The sequence below is a fragment of the Coregonus clupeaformis genome, chromosome 28 (genome assembly GCF_020615455.1).
Source record: "Coregonus clupeaformis isolate EN_2021a chromosome 28, ASM2061545v1, whole genome shotgun sequence".
Lineage (NCBI taxonomy): Eukaryota > Metazoa > Chordata > Actinopteri > Salmoniformes > Salmonidae > Coregonus > Coregonus clupeaformis.
The window spans coordinates 29,556,328-29,573,171 of NC_059219.1; the positions used below are offsets into that span (position 1 = coordinate 29,556,328).

Genomic DNA, 16,844 nt, shown 5'->3' on the forward strand with positions numbered 1-16,844 from the left:
ATCATGCTGAAACATGAGGTGATGACGGCGGATGAATGGCACGACAATGGGCCTCAGGATCTCGTCATGATAAAATGCAATTGTGTTCATTGTCCGTAGCTTATGCCAGCCCATACATAACCCCAATGCTACCATGGGGCACTCTGTTCACATTGACATCAGCAAACCACTCGCCCACACGACACCATACACTCTATCTGCCATCTACCCGGTACAGTTGAAACCCTCTGTGTAGAGCACACTTCTCCAGCGTGCCAGTGGCCATCGAAGGTGAGCATTTGCCCTCTGAAGTCGGACACGACGCCGAACTGCAGTCAGGTCAAGACACTGGTGAGGACAATGAGCACAAAGATGAGCTTCCCTGAGACGGTTTCTGACAGTTTGTGCAGAAATTATTCGGTTGTGCAAACCCACAGTTTTATCAGCTGTCCGGGTGGCTGGGCTCAGACGATCCCACAGGTGAAGAAGTCTGATGTGGAGGTCCTGGACTGGCGTGGTTACACGTGGTCTGTGGTTGTGAGGCCGGTTGGACGTACTGCCAAATTCACTAAAATGACGTTGGAAGCGGCTTATGGTAGAGAAATTAACATTCAATTATCTGGCAACAGCTCTGGTGGACATTCCTGCAGTCAGCATGCCAATTGCACGTTCCCTCAAAACAGCAGCCTTTTATTGTCCCTAGCACAAGGTGCACCTGTGTTATGATCATGCTGTTTAATCAGCTTCTTGATATGCCACACCTGTCAGGTGGATGGATTATCTTGGCAAATGAGAAATGCTCACTAACAAGGATTTAAACAAATTTGTGCACAACATTTGAGAGAAATAAGCTTTTTGTGCGTATGGATCATTTCTGGGATCTTTTATTTCAGCTCATGAAACATGGGACCAACACTTTACATGTTGCATTTATATTTTTGTTCAGTATACATATTTCGTACAAAACGGCAAGTCCTTATTTTCAGGGAGGGTACAAAAAATGAAAGGTACTTGATCAAACAAAAAGAATGTGATCAAAAACAATGTAATAAAGACTCTGCCCTAAAATGGCAATTACAGTAAGAAATGGCTACACACAGGGAGGGCATCATTGGTAGAGGTTGTTGTAAGAGAATATGGAATAGAAAAACAGGCGAGTAACATGATGGATGAGGAGATGTGGGCGAGTCAGTCAGTCTGCATATCCCATGCTTCCGTAGGGCTGGATTGTGCCACAACAGAAATAAAATGTAAAAAAGAGAAGTTTGCCACAGGGCTTCTTAGATGCGGCAGAGAAAGGGGAGGGGGGATATATGACACCAGGTATCGTAGCCTAGTGGCGGATGCTACATGTGATGGTCAGTCCAGTAGTATGCAGTGCATTATATCCTGTAGAGGGGAGAAGGCGTGAGTCGTAGTAGTGGGGTGGGGTGGGGGGATGCTGATGAGCTCAATAAGGGCGTCCATGTTTGAGCCTGTCGATGTGGAATGTGAGTTTGAGGGCAGGCCCGAGCTTCAAGCCCATGTATTTCATCATCATGTCGCTGCGTAGTAACAGGAGGGCTTTGCCATCAATCTCCTGCAACACATTGGAGTGGGATAACATTTTAATTTGCTATGGAGGGATATGCTATGTTCATTTGCTATGGAGGTTATAAACTCAACAAACGACTGAAAAAATCCTTCCACTAAAAACAATGGCATAACATACAGTGCATTCGGAAAGTATTCACACCCCTTGACTTTTCCCACATTTGTTACGTTACAGCCTTATTCTAAAATGGATTCAATTATTTTTTTTACTCCTCAATCTACACACAATACCCCATAATGACAAAGCGAAAACAGCTTTTTAGAAATGTTTGCAAATGTATTAAAAAACAAAAACAGAAATACCTTATTTACATAAGTATTCAGACCCTTTGCTATGAGACTCGAAATTGAGCTCAGGTGCATCCAGTTTCCACTGATCATCCTTGAGATGTTTCTACAACTTCATTGGAGTCCACCTGTGGTAAATTCAATTGATTGGACATAATTTGGAAAGGCACATACTTGTCTATATAAGGTCCCACTGTTGACAGTGCATGTCAGAGCAAAAACCAAGCCATGAGGTTGAAGGAATTGTCCGTAGAGCTCAGAGACAGGATTGTGTCATGGCACAGATCTGGTGAAGGGTACCAAAAAATGTCTGCAGTTTGAAGGTCCCCAAGAACACAGTGGCCTCCTTCATTCTTAAATGAAAGAAGTTTGGAACCACCAAGACTCTTCCTAGAGCTGGCAGCCCGGCCAAACTGAGCAATCGGGGGAGAAGGGCCTTGGTCAGGGAGGTGACCAAGAACCCGATGGTCACAGAGAGCTCAAGAGTTCCTCTGTGGAGATGGGAGAACCTTCTAGAATGACAACCATCTCTGCAGCCCTCCACCAATCAGGCCTTTATGGTAGAGTGGCCAGACGTGCATTTTACTGAGGAATGGCTTCCATGACAGCCCGCTTGGAGTTTGCCAAAAGGCACCTAAAGACTCTCAGACCATGAGAAACAAGATTCTCTGGTCTGATGAAACCAAGATTGAACTTTTTGGCCTGAATGCCAAACGTCATGTCTGGAGGAAACCTGGCACCATCCCTACGGTGAAGCATGGTGGTGGCAGCATCATGCTGTGGGGATGTTTTTCAGCAGCAGGGACTGGGAGACTAGTCAGGATCGAGGGAAAGATGAAGAGAGTAAAGTAGAGAGAGATTCTTGATGAAAACCTGCTCCAGAGCGTTCAGGACCTCAGACTGGGGCGAAGAGTCAGCTTCCAACAGGATAACGACCCTAAGCACACAGCCAAGACAACGCAGGAGTGGCTTCGGGACAAGTCTCTGAATGTCCTTAAGTTGCCTAGCCAGAGCCCGGACTTGAACCCAATCGAACATCTCTAGAGAGACCTGAAAATAGCTGTGCAGCGACGCTCCCCATCCAACCTGACAGAGCTTGAGAGGATCTGCAGAGAAGAATGGGAGAAACTCCCTAAATACAGGTGTGCCAAGCTTGTAACGTCATTCCCAAGAAGACTCAAGGCTGTAATCGCTGCCAAAGGTGCTTCAACAAAGTACTGAGTAAAGGGTCTGAATACTTATGTAAATGTAATATTGCAAATTTATAAAAACCTGTTTTTGCTTTGTCATTATGGGGTATGGTGTGTAGACTGATGAGGGGGAAAAAAAACAATTTCACCAATTTTAGAATAAGGCTTTAACGTCAAGGGGTGTGAATACTTTCCGAATGTACTTTAAGTGTCCTTCTATGCTGAGTGTTCTGTCAGGCTGATACGTACATAGAGATACAATAGGATACTACTGTTCTATTAAATTCTGTGGATACGTACATGTTTTCTGAAGAGGTCTGCGTGGGGGGCCAGTAGGGGGTCTATGTCTCTGATGAACTGCATGACGTCCTCCACCGTCCACAGGTTGGGGTCCTGGTCACTGGGCCGAGGGCTCTCTCTTAAACGCTCAGAGCCTGTGTCGGATGGCGGGTCAGAGTAGAGATACAGAGGAATATTAGTCACCAATCACCAGTGGGTTTCGTTATTATGGGATGAGGAGCAACTCCATTTAAAGTGTTACCGAAAAGCCATACACAAACCATAAATAATCGTAATTTTCAGCTTGGCTAAAAATTTAAACAAATCCACTGGACAATATCATTTTTGCCTTTAATGACATGCACTGCATTAAAGATGATCCCCTACCTGAAGACTTGAGATTTAGCAACTTGGTGGGGGACCGCTGCCCTGTCGAGCCTGGGGACAGGGGGCTCTTCTTTAAGTGCTCCGACTCCCCTACACCGTTCTCCATGAGGAAGGGCTCACCTGGAACAACATGGAGAGGAGAGTCAATGACAAGGCCCAAGTGACACACCTGTAGCCTGTAGTTTAACTGTAGTCAAAAAGTTTGCTTAGTGGGACATTACTGGCTACACCTAGGCCTGTTGCGGTGACCGTATTACCGCCACACCGGCAGTCATGAGTTATGACCGCAGTAAAATTCCATGTGACCGCTGAGTCACGGTAATCTCCTCTTATGCACTCTGGACATGCTTTGGTAGTACCCAACTTGCTAACGACCATCAGGACCTAATGGCCTGGTACTCAGGGCTCTATTGTCCCTCTAACATCAATGCAAATGAAATCGAAAATCACATCAAACACTTCAAAACAGTATCGTGCTTTTAAAACTCACCTCACTGTGATGATCAATTTGAAGAAAGAAGTTCAACAGCAGGTTGAAACTGTTTAAAACATGGTCGTTGTGGATGTTGTTTCAAAGCCTAACACAACAAAATGGACAGCGCTTCTAAGGTGATTTATTCAAAACCACAATACGCATTTGAGCTTATGCATAGGCTTATGATCGCAAGCCCGAAAAATACCTGAATTAAAATGATGATTGTGCCGTTACACAATACATAGCCTACCACATATTACACATGGCAAAAAAACATAAAACAAAACTGTTTTAAGATGTTTTGGATATTGGTCTAGCCTATACTCCAAAATTAAACACATTTGAGTAATCGCCTTTGAGTATGGACTGTATTATTATGCATACTGGATGGACTGGTTACCTATTATGCTACGCTCCAAAATGTCAATCCACGAGTCTGGGAGAGAAAATATAGCCCTAGGCGATGCTGTTGGTTGTGCAGGGTGGCTTACAGATAAGCCTACAATTAAAGTGAATTTGTATTTGATTTTGAATAGCCTAGTAATATGGCATTTTTTATATTTGCATAATTAATTAGGTGACACATTACCTTTCGCTATACAGACTACCTCACCACCATGCATTTCCATCTCCTCCTCTCTCTCCTTTATTCCTTTCTCGAGCGTGCAGAGGGGCTGTCAACAGTTTAGTGGAATATGTTTTGTTGCGAAAACATGTTACCATCGATGTTCCCGAACAGATTTCACTTAAGCACCGGGCAGCTGCAGGAACAGGGTTGGAGAGCCCATGGCATACAGAGTTTTGGCGGAATATCACCTGTCGCGCAGGAAGAGCATGCTCCTCAAACAGTGGTTGATTCATGGAGTGAAATAAGTGTTCTTATATTTATTTCTCAGCTGCTCATATTAAGCACAGCTCCGCTATAAAACCGAAGTAGCCTACCAGGCATAATTGAAAAACGGATTGGCGGGAAAGCGCAAGGCCTCCATTCGCTATTCGAGTGCATGCAGGTGACATGTCTTTTTCCCCTGCCCCTGTTCCTGCCCATTTTTTACATATTAGTAAAGACAAGATTAAATTGAGAATAGTCTGGTGGGTGAAAATATGGTCACTTGATGAGAGAACAGCTGTGCAGCCTGAGGCAAGGAACAGTGCAAGCTTTTTTGTGTGACACTCTCAAATGATAAATAGTTGCATCATGCAACCCATATGTTTTGATTTGTAAGACATTCTAAGGTTTGTATCATTCACAACTAAAGTTGCCAAATAACTCTAAACCTAGCGTATAGGATCTGTTTCAAATGATCACTTTTACGCTCAACACAACCACTTCATATGCGCACTCGCTCTGGAATGGGAAAAATATCCTTTCTATTTTATTCAGCTAAGTTCAATTATATAAAATCATTTAATACAAAATAATGGCACAGGACTTACTGTGAGGGAAAAAAGTATTTGATCCCCTGCTGATTTTGTACGTTTGCCCACTGACAAAGAAATGATCAGTCTATAATTTTAATGGTAGGTTTATTTGAACAGTGAGAGACAGAATAACAACAAAAAAATCCAGAAAAACGCATTTTAATGAGGGAAATAAGTATTTGACCCCTCTGCTAAACATGACTTACAGTGGGGAAAAAAAGTATTTAGTCAGCCACCAATTGTGCAAGTTCTCCCACTTAAAAAGATGAGAGAGGCCTGTCATTTTCATCATAGGTACACGTCAACTATGACAGACAAAATGAGAAAAAAAATTCCAGAAAATCACATTGTAGGATTTTTTATGAATTTATTTGCAAATGATGGTGGAAAATAAGTATTTGGTCAATAACAAAAGTTTCTCAATACTTTGTTATATACCCTTTGTTGGCAATGACACAGGTCAAACGTTTTCTGTAAGTCTTCACAATGTTTTCACACACTGTTGCTGGTATTTTGGCCCATTCCTCCATGCAGATCTCCTCTTGAGCAGTGATGTTTTGGGCCTGTCGCTGGGCAACACAGACTTTCAACTCCCTCCAAAGATTTTCTATAGGGTTGAGATCTGGAGACTGGCTAGGCCACTCCAGGACCTTGAAATGCTTCTTACGAAGCCACTCCTTCGTTGCCCGGGCGGTGTGTTTGGGATCATTGTCATGCTGAAAGACCCAGCCACGTTTCATCTTCAATGCCCTTGCTGATGGAAGGAGGTTTTCACTCAAAATCTCACGATACATGGCCCCATTCATTATTTCCTTTACACGGATCAGTCGTCCTGGTCCCTTTGCAGAAAAACAGCCCCAAAGCATGATGTTTCCACCCCCATGCTTCACAGTAGGTATGGTGTTCTTTGGATGCAACTCAGCATTCTTTGTCCTCCAAACACGACGAGTTTAGTTTTTACCAAAAAGTTCTATTTTGGTTTCATCTGACCAAATGACATTCTCCCAATCCTCTTGTGGATCATCCAAATGCACTCTAGCAAACTTCAGACGGGCCTGGACATGTACTGGCTTAAGCAGGGGGACACGTCTGTCACTGCAGGATTTGAGTCCCTGGCGGCGTAGTGTGTTACTGATGGTAGGCTTTGTTACATTGGTCCCAGCTCTCTGCAGGTCATTCACTAGGTCCCCCCGTGTGGTTCTGGGATTTTTGCTCACCGTTCTTGTGATCATTTTGACCCCACAGGGTGAGATCTTGCGTGGAGCCCCAGATCGAGGGAGATTATCAGTGTCTTCCATTTCCTAATAATTGCTCCCACAGTTGATTTCTTCAAACCAAGCTGCTTACCTATTGCAGATTCAGTCTTCCCAGCCTGGTGCAGGTCTACAATTTTGTTTCTGGTGTCCTTTGACAGCTCTTTGGTCTTGGCCATAGTGGAGTTTGGAGTGTGACTGTTTGAGGTTGTGGACAGGTGTCTTTTATACTGATAACAAGTTCAAACAGGTGCCATTAATACAGGTAACGAGTGGAGGACAGAGGAGCCTCTTAAAGAAGAAGTTACAGGTCTGTGAGAGCCAGAAATCTTGCTTGTTTGTAGGTGACCAAATACTTATTTTCCACCATAATTTGCAAATAAATTCATTAAAAATCCTACAATGTGATTTTCTGGAGAAAAAATTTCTCAATTTGTCTGTCATAGTTGACGTGTACCTATGATGAAAATTACAGGCCTCTCTCATCTTTTTAAGTGGGAGAACTTGCACAATTGGTGGCTGACTAAATACTTTAATACTTTTTTCCCCCACTGTAGTACTTGGTGGCAAAACCCTTGTTGGCAATCACAGAGGTCAGACGTTTCTTGTAGTTGGCCACCAGGTTTGCACACATCTCAGGAGGGATTTTGTCCCACCCCTCTTTGCAGATCTTCTCCAAGTCATTAAGGTTTCGAGGCTGATGTTTGGCAACTCGAACCTTCAGCTCCCTCCACAGATTTTCTATGGGATTAAAGTCTGGAGACTGGCTAGGCCACTCCAGGACCTTAATGTGCCTCTTCTTGAGCCACTCCTTTGTTGCCTTGGACGTGTGTTTTGCGTCATTGTCATGCTGGTTATATCCATCCACGACCCATTGTCAATGCCCTGGCTGAGGGAAGGAGGTTCTCACCCAAGATTTGACGGTACATGGCCCCGTCCATCGTCCCTTTGATGCGGTGAAGTTATCCTGTCCCCTTAGCAGAAAAACACCCCCAAAGCATAATGTTTCCACCTCCATGTTTAACGGTGGGGATGGTGTTCTTGGGGTAATAGGCAGCATTCCACCTCCTCCAAACACGGCGAGTTGAGTTGATGCCAAAGAGCTCGACTTTGGTCTCATCTGACCACAACACTTTTACCCAGTTCTCCTCTGAATCATTCAGATGTTCATTGGCAAACTTCAGACGGGCATGTATATGTGCTTTCTTGAGCAGGGGGACCTTGCGGGCACTGCAGGATTTCAGTCCTTCACGGCGTAGTGTGTTACCAATTGTTTTCTTGGTGACTATGGTCCCAGCTGCCTTGAGATCATTGACAAGATCCTCCCGTGTAGTTCTGGGCTGATTCCTCACCGTTCTCATGATCATTTTAACTCCACGAGGTGAGATCTTGCATGGAGCCCCAGGCCGAGGGAGATTGACAGTTATTTTGTGTTTCTTCCATTTGCGAATAATCGCACCAACTGTTGTCACCTTCTCACCAAGCTGCTTGGCGATGGTCTTGTAGCCCATTCTAGCCTTGTGTAGGTCTACAATCTTGTCCCTGACATCCTTGGAGAGCTCTTTGGTCTTGGCCATGGTGGAGAGTTTGGAATCTGATTGATTCATTGCTTCTGTGGACAGGTGTATTTTATACAGGTAACAAACTGAGATTAAGAGCACTCCCTTTAAGAGTGTGCTCCTAATCTCAGCTTGTTACCTGTATAAATAAAATACACCTGGGAGCCAGAAATCTTTCTGATTGAGAGGGGGTCAAATACTTATTTCCATCATTAAAATGCAAATCAATTTATAACATTTTTGACATGCGTTTTTCTGGATTTTGTTGTTGTTATTCTGTCTCTCACTGTTCAAATAAACCTACCATTAAAATTATAGACTGATCATTTCTTTGTCAGTGGGCAAACGTACAAAATCAGCAGGGGATCAAATACTTTTTTCCCCTTACTGTATAAGCATATCTTGTCAGCTAAATGAACAAGCCTACAGCCTTTGGCATGGAGCATAGCCAGATAACATACAGTATTGCCAACTCACATTCTGTTCTTCTGAAATACATTTTCTTCATATCATGTTTCTCTAGACCTGACTAAAATTAATAATGGATTTGTTGTGATGGTGTATATTAGATGTAATATACACCATCACAATAAATCCATTATAGTCAGGTCTAAAGTAACATTATGATATGAAGAAAATGTATTTCAGAAGAACAGAATATGAGTTGGCCTACTGTATGTTATCTGGCTATGCTCCATGCCATAGGCTGTAGGATTGTTCACTTAGCTGACAAGATACAAGCTGCTGATGCACGAGCCTTTGGAACATCTACATTTAAAAAAGTATAATCTTAGACTTGTAGATGTTCCAAAGGCGCGCGCATCAGCAGCTTGTACGCGGCTTGTATGCAGCTTGTATTCGTGGAGGCCTGGAGATGCTAAACATGTTTATGTTAATTAACGGTCAATTACTGTGAGACCGGCAGACTTTTGCATTACAAAAACCGGCTAACAAAATGTCATGACCTCCACAGTCCTAGCTACACCCTAAAATAAGAGTTTTTGCTTGTACACAAATGTTTTCCATTTGTTTGTCCCATTACAGGTGCATGTTTCTATTTTTATCAATCAAGTTATTCTAAATGGAGCTTTAAGGATTTCCTAAGGAGTTCCTAAGGAGCTGTACCTTCCGAGGAGAAGCAGAGGTTTTTGGCCAGCTTGTGGGGGATGGGGCTGTAGTAGGAGTCTTGAAGGAACCGCTTGGAGCCTCTGCCTGGACCTGTCGTGAGCCCCTCCCTAAAACTTCTCCTTTCTGGAGGGTGTAGTAACAGAAAATAAAAACTGAGGGGTGAAAAGTAAATACCTACATACTTGCCTCAAATCGACACTGTTACAATGGTGAAAAGGCCAAAAACAAAACAGACAACCCTTTTCTGTCCTGAACCAACAGAAAAGCCAAGGTTATGCCCCAGTACAGTGTGTGTGTGTGTGTGTGTGTGTGTGTGTGTGCTGACCTGGGTAGGTGTGGCTGTCGTAATGCAGGCCCCCACGGGGGACGGGCTGGCTGCCAAACAGAGGGTCACAGTAGAGGTTGTGACAGAGTTTCTCCAGGAAGCGCAGGACGTACGTGACGCTGTTGACCGTGGGCAGGGTGAGGGTATGGTGCTGTTGGTCAAAGTGGGCTGCATGGGTCACAGAGGGCAAGGGTTAGGCTCAGACAGCCAATACTGTTCCTCACACTTAGCAGCAATGCCAAGTGAAAAGGAGATATAGAGCTTTTGGTTTGATCAATTTCAGGAAAAAAGGATCTACCAGTCTGTTTTAACAACTGGTCCTGATGTAGTGCACAGGGATGCTTGAAATAAATGAAGGAAAAATCATATTTTTTAAGGAAATGCAAAGACCCTTTGATTATCTCTATAACCAAACTTCTAATAAAGCTTACAGAAAACATAGCCCATACAGAAAGCAGGTACCAGTCCCAGACCTTACCTGATATGACCTCTCCTCCGTGACCTGGCTTGAGGCAGGAGAAGACAGAGCTCTGGTTGTGGGCACAGTCCACACAGGCCTGGACACACTGCTGTAGCACCGAGGAAACCCGGCCTGGACCAAAGTGGTCGGGCAGCTGCTGCACCCGCCGGCCGTCCAAGTGGGGGCCCACCTTCCCATACTTGTTCAGGTATACACACACTGTGGGACACGTAAGTAGATGCCGGCAGTCACGCACACAAACAACAGAGGCATTTAACATTCAGCATGTATACCACTCCGGCTGAAAAGGGCAGATTCGACTTAATGCTCCAAACATATTTCTTTAAACAAATATTACATTTTCATCAATGACTGACTCACAAGGATGTCCGAGTGCATACAAGTATTCATAATAAAAGTTGCATTGCGCTCCACAGAAATCCATATGAGGGTTAATTGCAGTGATGGAGCACTACTTTGTGTGTGTGTGTGTGTGTGTGTGTGTGTGTGTGTGTGTGTGTGTACCTGTGGCGGCCTGCAAGGCAGCGCTGGGGATGGTGGCGTTGTCCAGGGGCACCGTGCTGGTGTCTGGCTCTGGCATACTGCTGGTGGGGGAAACGGGCACGGGGTTGGGCACCACCCGCGGTTTTCTCTGTTCACACAGACACACACACACACAACGTTTAGTGGGGTGGTATGTGCTCATCCATAAGAAACACTTGTCCCAGGTGCTGGATTAGTTACATTGTACCTAAAAATATATAAATTGTGTATGTGTGTGGTTACCTTGCTGCCGGGCTTGGGCCCTCTCTTTTTTGGGATCTTGATGGACTCCACTTGACCCTCCTGCAGGGCCATCCTCTGGGCCCAGTTGGCTGGCAGCCTCCCTCTGGGCCGGGACACAGGTCGCCCTGGGCCTGCCATGGCACCCTCCAGCCAGCCTGCTCTCTTCGCCCAGCCCAACTAAACACAGAGAAGGAGGGAGAGGACAATGTTAGGGTTAGGTCAACCACATTAGTTGTCAATTGGAGGGCAAACATGACTTTTCTCAGTAGCAGTGGAATTAGAATAGAAGTGAATTGTTGACTTTTGACCAATAAGGTTGTTATTATAAAAGAGTGTTTGGGTGCTGCGACACAGGATGAAACATCCAACCCTACCCTACAAACCCTCCCCAACCATGACTCCCCAACCTGGGTCCTTGGTCTGTACCTTACTCCCCGGTTTGGGGCCTCTCTTCTTGGGGACCTTGATAGGCTCCAGTCCCTTTCCGGGCGGGGGGGCCTGCGGTCCTACTCCGGCCCCCTTCAGGCCCCAGGGCCCTGTCAGCTTGGTTTTCCTGCGGCCTGGCTTGCGTCCCCGTTGGCCAGGCGGCTGTCCTGGCATGGCGTGCATGGCTGTTCCCTCGCTACCGTCTGAAAGGCATCCGAGGGTCTTGGGTAGCACTGCTGTCCCCAGAGAGAGAACGAGAGATAGGGGGAGTGTAAATAAAAGTTCAAAATGGATGTTAAGGAATCAAAAAAATCAAATTTAACCTCTAGTCTAGAGATCAATATATTCATTCAAGTTATGTAATTCATTATTTCCTTCATTCATTCAAATGCAGCCTGGCAGGAAACAATGAATGTCAGACTCAGGAAGTAACATCAAATTGAGCCCATGACTGTTTGGTAATACACAATAACAAACCAGGAAAGAGCAGCGACTTAATCAAAATCATGACAGACTCAATGACATAAACAGTCACTGATCAAGTGATAGGCAATAATGCCTCTAACAACATAACACAGCAGGAGTGGTAGAACCAGCCACACACAAGTGTAAATAGACCCAGACAGCTTTTGTGTTAAGGAGGGCCACAGTATGCTTTCAGCTGCAGAACAAAGAGGCAAGTTGTGTTACACTCTCTTACTGCCCTGCCTTCATAGGGAAGGATGAGAGACAGAGAGAGAAAGAGAGTTGCCAGGACCACTGCTGGTCATTAGTAGCCTACCAAACTTGCTAACTGCCTGGTACTTGCACTCTATTATCCCTCTAATCACTCTGACATCAATGCAAATGTATTCGAAAATCTAATCAAACACTTCATGAGAGCCCATGAGTTCATATTGCGCAACATTTCTATAGGCTATGCAATTGCGGGAGAAAACAGAGAGATGGCCGTTAATAAAAATACGAGAATCCCATTAGCTTTCTATAGGCTAGGCCTACTATATTTATTTCTTAACTTTCCTAATATTAAGCACATTGCTTATATTTACAACAGGAGTATAGCCTACCTCGCTGGCGTGAAAATAAACCACGGCGAAAAGCGTCCTCCATTCGCTATTTAAGTGCATAGATGACATGTATTTTTCCCCACTGCCCGTTTTCGATACAGGTGCATGATAATGGTCCATTCTAAATCAAAACAAATGTCACACATATTATTTAGTATATGTAAAGACAAGATTAAATCAAAAATAGTCTTATGGGTGACAATATTAGCCTATCACTTGTGAATGATGCCCAGCATAAGAAACAATGCCTTTTTTTGGCTACTTTTTCGAATTATAGTCGCACACCTCATGTAGCCTAGCCCATAGGCCTATATGTTTCAATAAGGTTTGTATCACAACTAAAGTGGCCAAATAACTTCTTAAAATTAAGCACATTAATCCGCTTTACAAGGGGTGTAGAGCCTAACTGGTATATATAAGCAGCGTGTGAGTTTCAAGTTTGGGGAAGATAATTTTCCCCATTCAAATGCACCTTTATAATAAAAGCATTACATGCATAATCGCATTTGTGGTCACTTTTGAAAAGCTGAAATATTTTGAGTCAATAAGTATTCAACCCCTTTGTTATGGCAAGCCTAAATAAGTTCAGGAGAAAAAATCTGCTTAACAAGTCACATAATAAGTTGCATGTGTGCAATAATAGTGTTTAAAAAATAATAATATGACTACACATACAATTATCTGTAAGGTCCCTCAGTCGAGCAGTGAATTTCAAACACAGATTCAACCACAAAGACCAGGGAGATTTTCCAATGCCTCGCAAAGGGCACCAATTAGTAGATGGGCAAAAAGAAAAAGCAGACATTGAATATCCCTTTCAGCATGGTGAAGATATTAATTACACTTTGGATGGTGTATCAATACCCCCAGTCACGATTTTCAAACCTTCCATAACAAAACCATCACCTATAGAGAGATTAACCTAGAGAAGAGTCCCCTCAGCAAGCTGGTCCTGGGGCTCTGTTCACAAACAGACCCCACAGAGCCCCAGGACAGCAACACAATTAGACCCAATGAAATCATGAGAAAACTAAAAGATAATTACTTGACACATTGGATAGAATTTACCAAAAACTGAGCAAACTGGAATGATATTTGGCCCAGAATTTTATATTTATTTAACCTTTATTTAACTAGGCAAGTCAGTTAAGAACAAATTCTTATTTACAATGACGGCCTACACCGGCCAAACCCGGACGACGCTGGGCCAATTGTGCGCCGCCCTATGGGACTCCCAATCACGGCCGGTTGTGATACAGCCTGGAATCGAACCAGGGGGTCTGTAGTGACGCCTCAAGCACAGATGCAGTGCCTTAGACCGCTGCACCACTCGGGAGCCCGGGAGAATACCTGACCACTGTGACTGACCCAAAATTAAGGAAAGCTTTGACTATGTACAGACTCAGTGAGAATAGTCTTGCTATTGAGAGGCCACCGTAGGCAGACCTGGCTCTCGAGAGAAGACAGGCTACAAAATTAGGTGGAAACCGAGCTGCACTTCCTAACCTCCTGCCAAATGTATGATCATATTAGAGACATATTTCCCTCAGATTACACAGACCCACGAAGATTTTGAAAACAAATCAAATTTTTATAAATTCGAAAACAAATCAAAACGTTTATAAACTTCCATATCTATTAGGTGAAATACCACAGTGTGCCATCACAGCAGCAAGACGTGTGACCTGTTGCCACAAGAAAAAGGGCAACCAGTGAAACACAAACACCATTGTAAATACAACCCATATTTATGTTTATTTATTTGCCCTTTTGTACTTCAACTATTTGCACATTGTTACAACTCCGTACATTGCCATAATATAACATTTGCAATGTCTCTACTCTTTTGAAACTTTGATGAGTTTAATGTTTACTGTTCTTTTCTGATTGTTTATTTTACTTTTGTTTATTATCTATTTCCTTGCTTTGGCAATGTAAACATACAGTATGTTTCTCATGCCAATAAAGCCCTTTGAATGGAATCGAGAGAGAGTTCTTCACTGAGACAGATATCAATGGCAGAACTTGCAATGAGTGATACAAAGCAATCAGCTCACTTCATGCACACACGATAAAGGGTGAGACAAACAAATACAGACCTTGCACAACAGAGAGGCTCTTAAGCTTTGTGAAGTGGTTCTGATACAGCCAATCAAGCACAGACAGACAGACAAATACAAAGACAGTGAAAGTAGACAGGAGTTCCTCTGCACTAAGGTACCCGTGTGACTCGTCCTCTCTGCACACTTCCTTCCTCCCTTGAATTTTGATACACTTGCAAGGACTCGCCAATGGGGACCGGACAAGACCAAATTCCTCATAAACCGCAGACAATTACTCTCGCTCGTTGTAATCTCTGTGCAAGACTCACCAGAAGAAAAAGCAAACCAGTAGCCTACAGATACCCATCAAGCAGAACATGCTGACACTGCCTGGGAAATAAGAGTAGTAGCAATAAAGACACAAACTGCTGTCAGATATGGTGTTTAAATGTATCTTTAAACCTCCCACCCTGTAGTACACACCCTTCCGTTCTTAGGGGCCAGGCAAAGTCTAAATCACGCACTGCCTAGTGTACGAAGCAACCACGATGACAATATGTGCAGCACACAAAGTCACACATGAACGCGGACACACGTACAAAGTCGCACACACGCACACCAGTTCAGTCAGCATGGTGTTGCACAGAGCTATTTGTCCTGGATCCACCTTGAATACTTTTACAAGGTGACCGGACTGAGCGATTAACACATGACTTAGCCTGTGGGGCAATATACCAGACCTGGTTCAAATACATGTGTATTTGAGTATCTGGTATCGAAAATACTTTTTTCTGTGTATTTGAGTATTTTCAAATACACAGCCTAAAAGAAGTACTTTTGAGTATTTGAATGGTTATTTGTAAAAATATATATATATATATATATATATATATACATACAGTGGGGAAAAAAAGTATTTAGTCAGCCACCAATTGTGCAAGTTCTCCCAGTTAAAAAGATGAGAGGCCTGTAATTTTCATCATAGGTACACGTCAACTATGACAGACAAATTGAGAAATTTTTTCTCCAGAAAATCACATTGTAGGATTTTTAATGAATTTATTTGCAAATTATGGTGGAAAATAAGTATTTGGTCACCTACAAACAAGCAAGATTTCTGGCTCTCACAGACCTGTAACTTCTTCTTTAAGAGGCTCCTCTGTCCTCCACTGTTACCTGTATTAATGGCACCTGTTTGAACTTGTTATCAGTATAAAAGACACCTGTCCACAACCTCAAACAGTCACACTCCAAACTCCACTATGGCCAAGACCAAAGAGCTGTCAAAGGACACCAGAAACAAAATTGTAGACCTGCACCAGGCTGGGAAGACTGAATCTGCAATAGGTAAGCAGCTTGGTTTGAAGAAATCAACTGTGGGAGCAATTATTAGGAAATGGAAGACATACAAGACCACTGATAATCTCCCTCAATCTGGGGCTCCACGCAAGATCTCACCCCGTGGGGTCAAAATGATCACAAGAACGGTGAGCAAAAATCCCAGAACCACACGGGGGGACCTAGTGAATGACCTGCAGAGAGCTGGGACCAAAGTAACAAAGCCTACCATCAGTAACACACTACGCCGCCAGGGACTCAAATCCTGCAGTGCCAGACGTGTCCCCTTGCTTAAGCCAGTACATGTCCAGGCCCGTCTGAAGTTTGCTAGAGTGCATTTGGATGATCCAGAAGAGGATTGGGGAGAATGTCATATGGTCAGATGAAACCAAAATAGAACTTTTTGGTAAAAACTCAACTCGTCGTGTTTGGAGGACAAAGAATGCTGAGTTGCATCAAAGAACACCATACCTACTGTGAAGCATGGGAGTGGAAACATCATGCTTTGGGGCTGTTTTTCTGCAAAGGGACCAGGACGACTGATCCGTGTAAAGGAAACAATGAATGGGGCCATGTATCGTGAGATTTTGAGTGAAAACCTCCTTCCATCAGCAAGGGCATTGAAGATGAAACGTGGCTGGGTCTTTCAGCATGACAATGATCCCAAACACACCGCCCGGGCAACGAAGGAGTGGCTTCGTAAGAAGCATTTCAAGGTCCTGGAGTGGCCTAGCCAGTCTCCAGATCTCAACCCCATAGAAAATCTTTGGAGGGAGTTGAAAGTCCGTGTTGCCCAGCGACAGCCCCAAAACATCACTGCTCTAGAGGAGATCTGCATGGAGGAATG

The 16,844-nt window shown here is 43.8% G+C and overlaps 1 protein-coding gene across 6 annotated transcripts in view; it reads right to left on the reverse strand.

The window, feature by feature from the left end:
• Positions 1–1,010: 1,010 nt before the first annotated feature.
• The window catches only part of LOC121543516 (polycomb protein SCMH1), a 50,055-nt gene continuing 34,221 nt past the window's right edge, over positions 1,011–16,844 (reverse strand). For 4 of the 6 annotated variants that reach the window (XM_041853430.2, XM_041853428.2, XM_041853433.2 and 1 more), the window contains 9 exons: positions 11,551–11,786; positions 11,125–11,301; positions 10,864–10,990; positions 10,357–10,557; positions 9,879–10,046; positions 9,551–9,676; positions 3,717–3,836; positions 3,351–3,484; positions 1,011–1,558 (listed from right to left, as the gene is read on the reverse strand). In XM_041853430.2, the coding sequence (XP_041709364.2) occupies positions 1,430–1,558; positions 3,351–3,484; positions 3,717–3,836; positions 9,551–9,676; positions 9,879–10,046; positions 10,357–10,557; positions 10,864–10,990; positions 11,125–11,301; positions 11,551–11,786 (1,418 nt within the window). In that variant the 3' untranslated portion in view covers positions 1,011–1,429. The remainder of the gene's footprint in view (positions 1,559–3,350; positions 3,485–3,716; positions 3,837–9,550; positions 9,677–9,878; positions 10,047–10,356; positions 10,558–10,863; positions 10,991–11,124; positions 11,302–11,550; positions 11,787–16,844) is intronic. The other 2 variants (XM_045208836.1, XM_045208837.1) reach the window with 2 other exon arrangements.